Raw genomic sequence first — 12,694 nt, forward strand, 5'->3', positions numbered from 1 at the left:
GGGAATTAATGTTTTTCTTGAAAATTTGTCTTTTTTGTCACAAAATTACTCTTCTTATTTAGAAATTCGTCTTTTTGGTTGAAAATTCTTCTAATTTGGTAAATATTCATCATTTTTGTATAAAATTCGTCACTTTGGTTAAAAATTTCTTTGCTTTCGTGGTGGAAAATTTTAGTTGAAAATTTAGCAGCTTAGTCAAAAAATATTATTTTTTAACTGGAAATTTATTCATTGCATTTTTTTATCAAAAGTTCCTTTTTTTAAGTTAAAAATTCAACTATTTCGCTAAAAATTTGTATTTCTTAGTTGAGAATTTGTTTGTTTCATTGAAAATTCAAATATTTGGTCTCAAAATCATCTTTGTGGTAGAAAATTAATCTTCTTGTTTGAAAGTTTATCTTTTTAGTTGAAAATTGATCTATTCCAGTTAAACATTCATGCTTTTTGTTAAAAATTCTTCACTTTCAATACAAATTTCTTTGTTGTTTAGTGGAAATATATATTTTTTTAAACTGAAAATTCAGCTTCCATTTTCAACTTCCTTTTAATTTAAAAATTTCACTTTTTTAGACAAAAATTGAACTATTTGGTAGGGAATTCATGTTGTTTTAAAAACTCGTCATTTTTTTACAAAATTAATATTCTGGTTTAGAAATTCATCTTTTTAGTGAAAAATTGGCTATTTACTTATTCCATTTTTTATTGAAAATTGATTTTTTTAGTTCAAAATTCAAATATTTCGCTGAAAATTTGTATTTCTTGGTTGAAAATTAGTTTTCTTATTTGAAAATTTATCTTTTTAGTTGTAAATGTATCTATTCTAGTGAAAAATTCATCATTTTTGTTCAAAATTCTTGACTTTGGATAAAAATGTCTTTGTTTTTCGGTGGAAATATATATTTTTTTTAACTGAAAATTCAACTTCCATTTTAAACTTCATTTTCATTTGAAAATGGTCTTTTTTTTAGACTCAAGTTGAACTATTTGGTAGGGAATTAATGTCTCTTTTTTAAATTTGTCTTTTCTGTAACAAAATGAATCTTCAACTATTTCGTTGAAAATTTGTATTTCTTAGTTGAGAATTCGTTTATTTCTTTGAAAATTCAAGGTTTTTGTAAAAAAATCGTCTTTTTGATAGAAAATTGATCTTCCTGTTTGAAAGTTTATCTATTTCAGTTAAAGATTTATCGTTTTTGTTAAAAATTCTTCATTTTGGATGGAAATTTCTTGGTTTTTTTGTGGAAATATATATTTTTTAAAATGAAAATTGAACTTACATTTTCGACTTCATTTTAATTTAAAAATTGTACTTTTTTTAGACTAAAATTGAACTATTTGGATGGGAATTCATGTTTTTCTTGAAAATTTATCATTTTTCTTACAAAATTAATCTTCTTATTAAGAAATTCGTCTTTTTAGTTGAAAATTAATCTGCTTTAGTCAAAAATTCATAATTTTTGTTGCAAATTCGTCACTTTGGATATAAATTTCTTTGCTTTTTTGGTGGAAAATTTATGTTTTTAATGGAAAGTTTAACTATTCCATTGTTTTGTTAAAAACTGATCTTTTCTAGTACAAAAATTTAACTATTTAGTTGAAAATTGATATTTTTCAGATAAAAATGAACTATTTTGTTGAAAATTGATTTTTTTAGAACAAAATTGAACTATTTGGTTGATAATTCATATTTTTCTTGAAAATTCGTCTTTTTTGTTACAAAATTAATCTTCTTATTTAGAAATTCGTCTTTTACTTAAAAATTCATCTACTTTAGGTAAATATTCATAATGTTTTTCTGGAAAAGTCATCTGTTTGATAGAAAATTAAGCTTCTTGTTTGAAAATGCAAATATTTTGTTAAAAATTCATCCACCTTATTAAAAATACAATATTTTAATTTAAAAAATTATGATTTTGACGCAGATTAAATTGAATTTAATATATGACCCACATTTTGTACTTGAATATGCACTCGATTTTAAGTATAAAAAGGTGAAATAAAAATTTGTTTGACTTCTTATTCAAATTCATGGGTTTTAGAGAATAATTCAATAAATGATTAATTATGTTTTTAGTATTATTTAATTACATAATTAATCGATCGCGCTAATATATTTAAGAATATCATGTACAATTATTTCTCAAAGCTTTCTAAGTTAAAACAGGGTTTCTAGTGACCTTGAATACCTGGAACTCTCTTTGAATTTTGTTTAAACCTTGAAAACCTGGAAATCTCCTTTGTTTTTTCACGAAAACCTTGAATTTTAATTATTCTTTCTTTTTCTTTTTTCTTTTAAAACAGTAATTTTATCAAAATGCGAAGAACAATTTAAATCTTTTAGCCTATTGTGAAAGAAGCATCTTGTTTAGAAAAAATGTTTCTTCTGAACATTTTTTATTGGTCAAGATATAATTTATCTTTTGTTTATTACAGAATAAATGAAGATATTTCAAGGCACTTTTTTTGAGGTGTCCAATTCCAGAGGTTTTAAAACATTTGAGAAGATTTAAAAATATTTCAAATAATTCAGTGACTTCAACGAATACAAAAGATTTCCCAAGCAAAGATTTAAGAAAGATTTCGAAATATTTCACAAAGATTTAAAGGATTTCAAACATTAAAAAAAGGCGTGTTAAAAAGTTTATTAAACCACATTTATAAGATTTCAAAACATTTAAAAGATTTTTTTAAATTTCAAAATTTTTTAGAAGATATCAAAAGATTTCACTAAGATTTGTAATAATTTAAATAATTATAAAGAATTCACAAAGATTTCATAAAGATTTTGAACATTGCGCAAACATTTGAAAACTTTTAAAAGATTTTAAAGATTTTAAATAACTTCAAAGGATCAGATTTCAAGGATTTCAAACCATTTCAAAGATTTTAAACGATTTAAACATGTTTCATAAGATTTCAAACGATTACAACAAATTTCTCAAATATTTTAAAGAATTCTTAAGGATTTCAAAACATTTCAAGAATTTCAAAGATTACAACAAGGGCACAGTACACCAGATTTCAAAGATTTCAAAACATTTAAAAGATTTTTAATGATTTCAAAATGTTTCAACAAATTTAAGAAGATTTGAAAAGATTTTAATAATTTCAAACGAACAGAAAAAATTTCACGAACGAAGATTAAAGAAACATTTCAAAAATATTTCCAAGATTTTATATAAATTAAAAAAAATTTCATAAAGTTTTCGTAGATTTCAAAGCTTTCAAGGACTTAAAAGATTTCAACAAAGGTACAGTACACCAGATTTCAAAGATTTAAAAACATTTCCAATATTTAAAACGATATAAAATTTTTTTTTTAAAGATTTCAAAAGATTTGAAATGTTCCAGTGATTTTAAAAGATTACAACCTTTGTTCCTAAGAATCAGCTAGACACCCTATAAAACTAATAACAGTGTCCCTAGAAACTGAGAAAAAAGATATTCCGAGTCGATTGTTTTAAAAGATGCAAAATATTTTAATGACTCCGCATTTAAAAAAAATATATCCAGAAAAATACTTTAGATACCTAAAAAAAAATCTGGAATTGTCAGGCAATTTTTTCCCAGGATTTGAGTAGAGATCCTAAAGTAATAATAATAAAAAAACCGAAGGTAATTTTCTTTTTCATTCCTTTAAAGCAAAGCTGTCGAAGAAAAGGAAAAAGAAGTCGAGGAATTTTACAAGTCCTCGGACTCTGAAGAAGAAATGCAATTGTCCAATAAAGAAACTAATGAAAATAAAGAGACTAATGAAATTAAAGAACCGACAGATTCAAAAGATCAGAATCTGGAGAACAAGGAACTTGGAACGCCAATGGATATTGATCTCTCCAAAGAAACCGATCAATTATCCTCAGCTTCCATCACTGTGACTGAAACCTTTTTTTCCGACAATTTCAAGAATCCAGATGAAGTTCCTCAAGTTCCGCAGATTGAAGAAACTATCGAGGAAAAAATTACAGAATCTTCAGTCGAATCTACTAAAAATAATTTCAGCGCATCCTCTAAAATTTCTCTGGGCGAGAACGAAAATTCTGGAACAAAAAAGAAATCTGGAAAAGATGACGAGACATCGAAGCAAAATCTGGATGATGAAAATGAAGCTGGAAATTCTGATGATGGCAGTCCTATGAAAACTGACACGAATGATTTTGAATTGAGATTTTCGACGGCCGATTTTGACACTAATTTGCAGCTGATCGATCATGAAAACGAGGGTAAAATTCCAGAGAGTGAGAAGTCTGATTTAAATGAAACGGAAGTCAGTGAAAGTTCGGCAATATCGGAAAAGAATGAAAAAAATGAAGAAAGTGGAGGTGAAAAAGCGGAGGATGAGGCTGGAAATTCAAAGGGACATGTTATCGGTTTACCTCCTCCTGATTTGGATGACAGTCTTCTAAAAAAGTCACTGAGACATAAAATACCTCCGTGTTATCTTAAGGGAAAACCAAGTCTTCATGGAACGCCAGGTATTATGATTTTAAATAGGAAAAATGCTTCAGAATCTGCTGTCTTTCTTTCCCTATTTTTGTCTCCTAAATTTTTGAACTGATAATTGACTGCAATTTTAAATGACTATTGTATTTATTTTTATTTTTTATTTGAAGGTACAAATATTGACTTTGAGATAAAAATTAAATCACATCAAGATGGAATAAGTAAGTTAGTGGACAGATTTGTGCGACATTCGCAGTGCTCTAAAATCGAGAAAAATGATGATGTTATGGTAATGCATACGGAAATTACTCCTGGCGGTTTGAAAATAACGGAAACGGTACGTTTATTTATAAAATTATATCTAATTTAAATGGTGAAGATTTGGTGAAAATTCATCTTCTCGGCTAGAAAATCCGTCATTTTTGATTGAAAATTCATCTTTTTACGGTTTTTGTTGTTGAAAATTAATTTTTTAATTTTAAACGTTAATTCTTTGAAATGGATAATATTTTTGGTCCAGAATTTATCTATTTTCGTTACAAATTGTTTGGAAATTCAACTGTTTTCTTGAAAATTCGCTTTTTTTTTTAAAGAAAATTCGTTCCTTTCGATTAAAAATGCATCTTATGGTAGAAAAATCATCTTGTTTGGTTGAAAATTCAACTTTTACGGTTGGAAATTAATTCTTTTTGATTGAAAAGTCTGCCATTGTATTTTGGGTTCAGAATTCATTTCATTTGTTTGAAAATCGAATTATTTGGTTAAAAATTAATCTTTTTTAGTGAAGATTTTGGCTGTTTTGTTGGAAATGAAACTATTTTGTTGAAAAGTAATATTTTTGTTGTTGAAAATTGATCTTTTAATGTCAAAAGTTAATTCTTTGTAATTGATAATATTTTTTATCCAGAATTCATCTATTTTGGTTATAAATTGATTGAAAATTCAAGTGTTTCATGAAAATTCGTCATTTCGGAAAGAAAATTCGGTCCTTACGATTGAAAATGCATCTCTTGGTAGAAAAAACATCTTGTTTTTTTGAAAATTCATCTTTTACGGTTGAACATTCATTCTTTTTGATTGAAAAGTCTACTATTGTATTTTGGTTTCAGAATTCATCTCTTTTGTTTATAACTTCTATTTGATGGTTATTTTCATTTTTTGTTAGAAACTCTAATTATTTTGTTAAAAATTCATCTTTCTTGTGAAAAATTGAATTATTTTGTTGAAAATTAAATAATTTCGTTTAAAAGTGATATTTTTGTTGTTGAAAATTCATCATTTAGTGTTAAACATGAATTCTTAATAATAGATCATATTTTTGGTCAAGAATTCATCTCTTTTGTTTATAAATTCTACTATTTATTCGAAAATCTAATTATTTTGTTAAAAATCCATCCGTTTTAGTGAAACTTCAATTATTTTGTTGAAAATTAAACTATTTCGTTCAAAAGTAATTTTTTTGTTGAAAATTCATCCTTTAATTTTAAACGTTAATTCTTTGTAATTGATCATATTTTTGATTCAGGATTCATCTATTTTAGTTACAAATTGATTAAAAATTTAATTGTTTTTTTTTAATTCGTATTTTTGGAAAGAAAATGTGTCCCTTTTTATTGGAAATTTATTTTTTGGTAGATAAATTATCTTCTTTGTTTAAAAATTTATCTTTCACGGTTAAAAATTAATTCTTTTTGACTGAAAAGTCTGCCATTGTATTTTGGGTTCAGAATTCATCTCGTTTGTTTCCAAATTCTACTATTTGTTCGAAAATATAATTATTTGGTTACAAATTCATCCTTTTTAGTGAAAAATTGAATTAATTTGTTGAAAATTAAACTATTTCGTTCAAAAGTCATATTCTTGTTGTTGAAAATTCATCTTTTAATGTCAAAAGTTAATTATTTGTGATTGATAATATTTTTGGTTCAGAATTCATTATAATTGGAAAGTCTACCATATTTTGGTTTCAGAATTGATCTCTTTTGTTTATAAATTCTACTATATGATGGAAATTTTCATTTTTTGTTCAAAAATACAACTGTTTTGTTGAAAATTTATCTTTTTTAGTGGAAAATTGAATTATTTCTTTGAAAATTAAACTACTTCGTTCAAAAGTCATGTTTTCGTTTGTTGAAATTTTATCTTTTACGATTGAAAATTTATTCCTTTTAATTGAAAAGTTTACTTTTGTATTTTGGGTTCAGAATTCGTCTTTTTTAATTAAAACTTCCACTATTTCTTCGAAAATCTAGTTATTTTGTTAAAAATTCATCTTTTTTTAGTGAAAAATTAAATTAATTTGTTGAAAATTAAACTATTTTGTTCAAAAGTCATATATTTTTGTTGTTGAAAATTCATCTCTTAATGTCAAAAGTTAATTATTTGTAATTGATAATATTTTGGTTTCAGAATTTATCTCTTTTTTTTATAAATTCTACTATTTGATGGAAATTTTCATTTTTTGTTCAAAAATACAACTGTTTTGTTGAAACTTTATCTTTTTTAGTGGAAAATTTAATTATTTCGTTGAAAATTAAACTATTTCGTTCAAAAGTCATATATTTTTGTTGTTGAAAATTCATCTTTTAATTTGAATCGTTAATTCTTTGCAATTGATAATATTTTTGGTCCAGAATTAATCTATTTCGGTTACAAATTGATTGAAAATTCAACAGTTTTCTTGAAATTTTGTTTTTTTAAAAGAAAATTTGTTCCTTCTGATTGAAAATACATCTTTTGGTAGAAAAATCATCTTGTTTGGTTGTAAATTCATTTTTTGTATTTGAAAATTAATTGTTTTTAATTGAAAAGTTTACTATTGTATTTTGGTTTCAGAATTCATCTCTTTTGTTTATAAATTCTACTTTTTGATGGAAAATTTCATTTTTTGTTCGCAAATTCAGTTATTTTGTTGAAAATTCACCTTTTTTTAGTCGAGAATTTAATTATTTCGTTGAAAATTAGACTATTTTATTGAAAAGTTATGTTATCGTTGTTGAAACTTAACGTTGGAAATTTAATTAGTGTGTTGAATATTCATTACATTTTTGAAAAATTCATCTTTTTGATTGAAAATTAAACTTTTTTTTGTTGAAAATTTGTCCTTTTCGGTAGAAAATTCGTCCTTTTGGATTGAAAATTCATCCTTTGGTAAAAAAAAATAATCTTTTTTGTTTGGAAGTTTATTTTTTTCAATTAAACAGTCTAATATTGTATTTTAGGCTCAGAAGCATTTGAATACACAATTTTTAATTAAAAACTTTTAAATTTCTATTTTAAAAGTTTAAAATGTAACAGTTCCACATTGAGTGCTTTCATTTAAAGCTCAGTTTTTATCACCTCAAGTGGAAAATTTTGTAGCTTTTGTGTTCCATTTTTTAAATTTCACTGACCGTGAAAAATTTTTGCAAACCGGAAAAAAACCAGGGAAATGACCGGGAATTTAATGCGTCGATTAAAACGGCCACCCTGAATTTTTAACTTAAAAATAATTTAAAAATAATAAATTCGTTATTAATAGCTTTTATTAAATTAAAAATATTGTTCCTATCTAAATAATTCACTTTTTATTTAATATTATTTAATATTTAGTAATATTTGACTGTTAATTTAATACGAGTAAATTGATGCCAAATATTTAAAAGTAAACAATTTGAAACTGCATTGTTTGACATAGAAAGTTTTGAATTGTTAAAACTTCGAAAATTTATTATTAAATGAAGAAAATATTTTATACAATTTTTAGAAAATCTTGCATATTTTAAAAAAAATTCTTAAAATCTTCCAGGATCTTTTTAGAAAATTCTGAAAATCTTTTTAAATGGTCTGTTAAAATAATTTTTCAAAATAAAAAATCATTTTTAATTTTCCTAGGAAATGTTTTTGCTTTCTTCTGAAGCGTTTCAAACTTCTTAAAAAGCTTCTAAATTTTTTGTTTGAAATCTGACAAAATCTACAGTTTGTTTTAAATCAGGTTGTGGATATTTGCACCGAAATTTCGGTTAATTTTGTAAATATCGTTTAAATTATTTGATATCATTTCAAGTTCTAAATTTATTTTTAATCTTTTGAAAACTTCTTAATTTGTCTTAAAGTTACTCTAATTTTTTCTGCAAATAATAAATGTTCAATTGTTATTTATAAATCCAAATTTGAAGGAAACTTTTTAAAATTCGCAGGATTTTCTAGAAGTTGTAGGATAAATTCAATTAATTTTAAAAGTTATGTAGAAGTTCTGAAAAAATTAAAGAAATTATTTTAAATTAAAAAAAATTTAACACAATTTCTAGATTTCTCAAGATTTTGAAACAAAATTTAAAGCTTTTCAGGTATGCTTAAACTATTTAAAATTAAAATATTTTAACTTCTAATTTAAGAACTTTAAAGTTAAAAAAATACAATTTAAAGACTTTTTAATGTTTCTAGCCTAAAATAATTTAATAATACAATCCTTAATTTTAATTAATTTCTTCTTTAATTAATTTCTTAATTTAATCTCTTCATTTAAAGCGGTCACCTTGATTGAAAATTATAACGTGGATTTATATTTTTTCTAAATTGTGCAGTTGAAAAGTGTTAGTAGTTTCCATTTGATTACAAAATTGTTGAATGAAACAACTTTTAAACTTCAATTTTCAGATTTTCAAATTCAAGAGTTTCACTTGCGTGCTTTCATTTGCAGTTCAGTTTTTATTACTTCGAATCGAACAATTTTCAGATTTAGCGTTCGATCTTTTCAAATTTCATTGACCTTGAAAAATATTTGCGAATCAGGAAAAAGTCGGGATTTTTTTTCCTCGATTAAAACGGCCAGCCTCTTATTTCTTAGGCTCTCCCCTACAAAATGCTGAACGCTGCCGAGGATTCTGAACTGAATAAACCGGGGGCAAAATTCAAGAAACTGCGTGAAGAATTAGAGCAAAAAATGTCGATCAAGCGGAGTGAAGAGTGGCGGCAAAAAGAAGAAGCTTCAAAAGCACTCGACGAATATCTCGGCGACGAACTGGAACCCGAAGACAAAGATGAATCATTGCTGGATGATGAAGAGGAATTGGACGAAGAGAGTGGCGAAAGTGAACCGGAAGAGAACGATATTATCATAAAAGAGAAGAAAAAAGTGAATTGCGAGTTTGCTGATGAAGAGGCTGAAGTGAGTGAAGATGAAAATCTGCCCAATGGGGGAAAAGAAGATGACGAGGATGAAGAATTCGAGGAGGATGAAGAAGAATTGGAGGAAGATGTGGAAAAAGAAGATGAAGATGAGGTAGAAGCTGATGACGAAGAGGAGGAGAAGCAAGATAAAGACCTGGCTCATCCGAAAAAACTTCGACGCATAACCACAGCTTTTGAGGATGATTCCAATCAGTCGGAGACTGAAAATCCAGAGAAGGAGGCCAACGATCTCAAGGAAATGAATCAAGGATCAAGAAAAAAGTTCCAGCGAACGAAAACCGATGTCGACATGTTTGGCGACGTCAGTGACGGTTGGATAAGTGAGAATGATGATGAAATGCGTCCGAAGATGAGTGAGAGAGCGTCCCTAACTTGTCAAACTCCACTCGTCGAACCAAATCGTCTGAGTCTCATCTCTCCCATCACTCAACTCTCAGCTTTGAATAAAAATTCTTCTGATTCCGGGACCAAGGACTCGGCATTTAAAGAAGCCGATTCGTTAGATCAGATGAACGATTCCCTCTCGCAGGAACCATGTTCCGTCAATCTCGAGAAATTGTGCGGATTGCAGAAAAAACTGTTCCAAGACGCCCCGGACGCGGTCAATGTTGACGAGTTGATGGACCTGTGTTCAGGAAAATTCAGCGAAACTCCCCTAGTTCGAAAAGATCTTCATCCCTTGATGAATCCTTCAACTCAGTCGAAAGTCACCGACTCGCAGCTACTGGATCTCTGTTCAGGAACCTTCTCTTCCGCGCCTTTCGCCAAGGAATCGGAAAAAGTCTTCGAAATTGACGAGAATTCGCAGGATATGAAGTTGACTTTAGATGACGAATCGAGAAGTCCAACGAAAACATCGCCGAAGAAGATGGCTGATTTAAAATCGCTGGGTAGCAGATTGAAAGTCGTTTCCTCCGACGAGGAGGACGAGGCAAAGAATGAGGAGACCAGGAAGGGAAAGAGGAAGATTCAGAAATTGGTTTTATCAGACGATGAGGAAGAAAATGGTGCAAATGAAGTCACATATTTATCCGAGGAGGAGGAGGAGGAGGAGGAGGAGGAGGAGGAGAGGGAAGAGGAGGAAGAGCAGTTTATCGATTACGATTCGGAAGAGAATGAAGTTGTGATGATTCCGAAAAAGGATATCAAGAAAGTGGCAAAGAATTTTCTGGAGAATGAAGCCGAGTTGAGTGAGAGTGACTGGGATTCGGCGGATGAGGATGAAAAGGGCTTGGACAGGCTCGAGAAGGAAGAGGGAGACGACGATGTCATTGATGAGGAGCAGATGCGAAATCAGCTGGGAAAGATTCACGCTCGACAAGTTCTGGATGATGATCAGCGAGAGGTTAGATTATTGCAAGATATGCTTTTTGAGGATGGAGATTTGCATTCGGAGGGCGCTGGTCGCGAGCGGAAGTTCAAGTGGAAGAATATTGATAGTTTGGGTGCGGTCTGGGACGAGTCGAAGGGACCGGAGGATCAAGAATTGATCGCTGAAGCCATGGAGGATACGAATGAGATTGAGCTGAGAAAAAGGCGATTTGAGCAGCAGCAGTTTCTGGAAAAACAGAAACAAAATTCGCAGGATGATATCGAGGATGATTTGAATGACAGTCCGATTTTTAAAGTGGGACTGAAAGTTGTGAATGCGGCAAAATGTGGTACAAGTTTCTCGAAGACGGAGGAGACGCTGATTCTGAAATCGAAGAAACCTCTGGCGCCGAGTATCATTCCAAATTTGTTGGAAAAACCGGCGAAAATCAAGACTTCTGCGCTACAGGTATTTTTAAAATTTTTTATTATTATTTTTAGGATAGAAACTTGTCTTGCACGATATTTAAAACTATTTTTTTGAGTGATGACACTATTTTGCTACTGTTTAGAGAAAAAATGAGACTTTTTTCTTGGTTGAAACATATTTTTGATCTTTACTGATTGGCTAAAATAATATCAGAACGTTTTTTTTAAACCTATGCTTGGTTTCAATCACAATAAAACTTTTAAAATTGAAATTGAAAATCTTAATTTTTTGGTGCAAATTGCAAGCCTTTTGATTGTTGGACATTTTTAAAGCTGAAAACTTTTAAAATCGATTAACGCTCTCAGCTTAGACTTCAATATCTTTGATTCTAATTAACGCATCGGCATTTTCTTTCTTTAAATTATTGCTAAAAGTCTACTATAAATGAATACTCTAAATTTAGTAAGATGAATTCGACATATTACTATAGATATTTTCTCAAAACTGAAAAAACTATATAGCGAGACGAAAATATCGTCCGGGTATTATATACCCAGTATAGGCTGAGAGGGTTCATTTCACATTTAATTACAGTGATCACTTTTCCTTCTTTCCCTTTTCCCCCGTTTTCAAGAAACTTCTTTTTTTTCTCGTGTTTTTGCTAAAATGCGAAACGAATTAATAAAATTTATCCTCTTGATTAGGAAATTCCGTTTTTTGTGATAAAAAATTCATCTTCTTTGATGAACTTTTTTGTTGGAAATTTAGTATTCTAAAAATATCGTCTTTCTCACATGAAAATTTAAACTATTTGGTTGAAAATTAACTTTTTTCGTTAAAATTAATATTTTTTGGTCAAAAATTGAACTGTTTGTTTTAAAATGAACTTTTCTGTTGAAAATTCATATTTTCAAATTAAAAATTAAATTTTTTATCGTAGAAAATTCGTCTTTTTAAATTGAAAGTTGAACAATTCCGTAGAAAAATTAACCATTTACTTGAAAGTTAACTTTGTTGCTTCATTTTCTTATTTTCGGAAAATTAAACTGTTTAATTGAACTTTTTTGTATAAAAATAAACTTTTCGGGTGAAAAATTTTATTTTCAGAAGGAAAATTCAATTGTTTTGTAAAAAAATTCGTATTTTGGGCATAAAAATCAATGTATTTTCTTGAAATTAATGTTTTTGATTTGAAAATTCAACTGTTTTATAGAATATTCAAATATTTGGTTAAAAATGAATATTTTCGGTCAAAACTTTTATTTTTTGATCAACAATTGAACTATTTGGTTATAAATAAACTTTTCTATTGAAAAATGTTATTTTTGGAATGAAAATTCA

At 27.9% G+C, this 12,694-nt stretch overlaps 1 protein-coding gene across 1 annotated transcript in view; it reads left to right on the forward strand.

Annotated features, from left to right (window-relative positions):
* Positions 1 to 12,694, forward strand: part of LOC117172685 (claspin-like) — a 42,709-nt gene that overhangs the window by 23,567 nt on the left and 6,448 nt on the right. Inside the window, exons 6-8 of the mRNA XM_033360823.1 lie at positions 3,643 to 4,472; positions 4,611 to 4,777; positions 9,269 to 11,392. Of these exons, the coding sequence (XP_033216714.1) occupies positions 3,643 to 4,472; positions 4,611 to 4,777; positions 9,269 to 11,392 (3,121 nt within the window). The remainder of the gene's footprint in view (positions 1 to 3,642; positions 4,473 to 4,610; positions 4,778 to 9,268; positions 11,393 to 12,694) is intronic.

The sequence above is a fragment of the Belonocnema kinseyi genome, chromosome 5, assembly GCF_010883055.1.
Source record: "Belonocnema kinseyi isolate 2016_QV_RU_SX_M_011 chromosome 5, B_treatae_v1, whole genome shotgun sequence".
Taxonomy (NCBI): Eukaryota; Metazoa; Arthropoda; class Insecta; order Hymenoptera; family Cynipidae; genus Belonocnema; species Belonocnema kinseyi.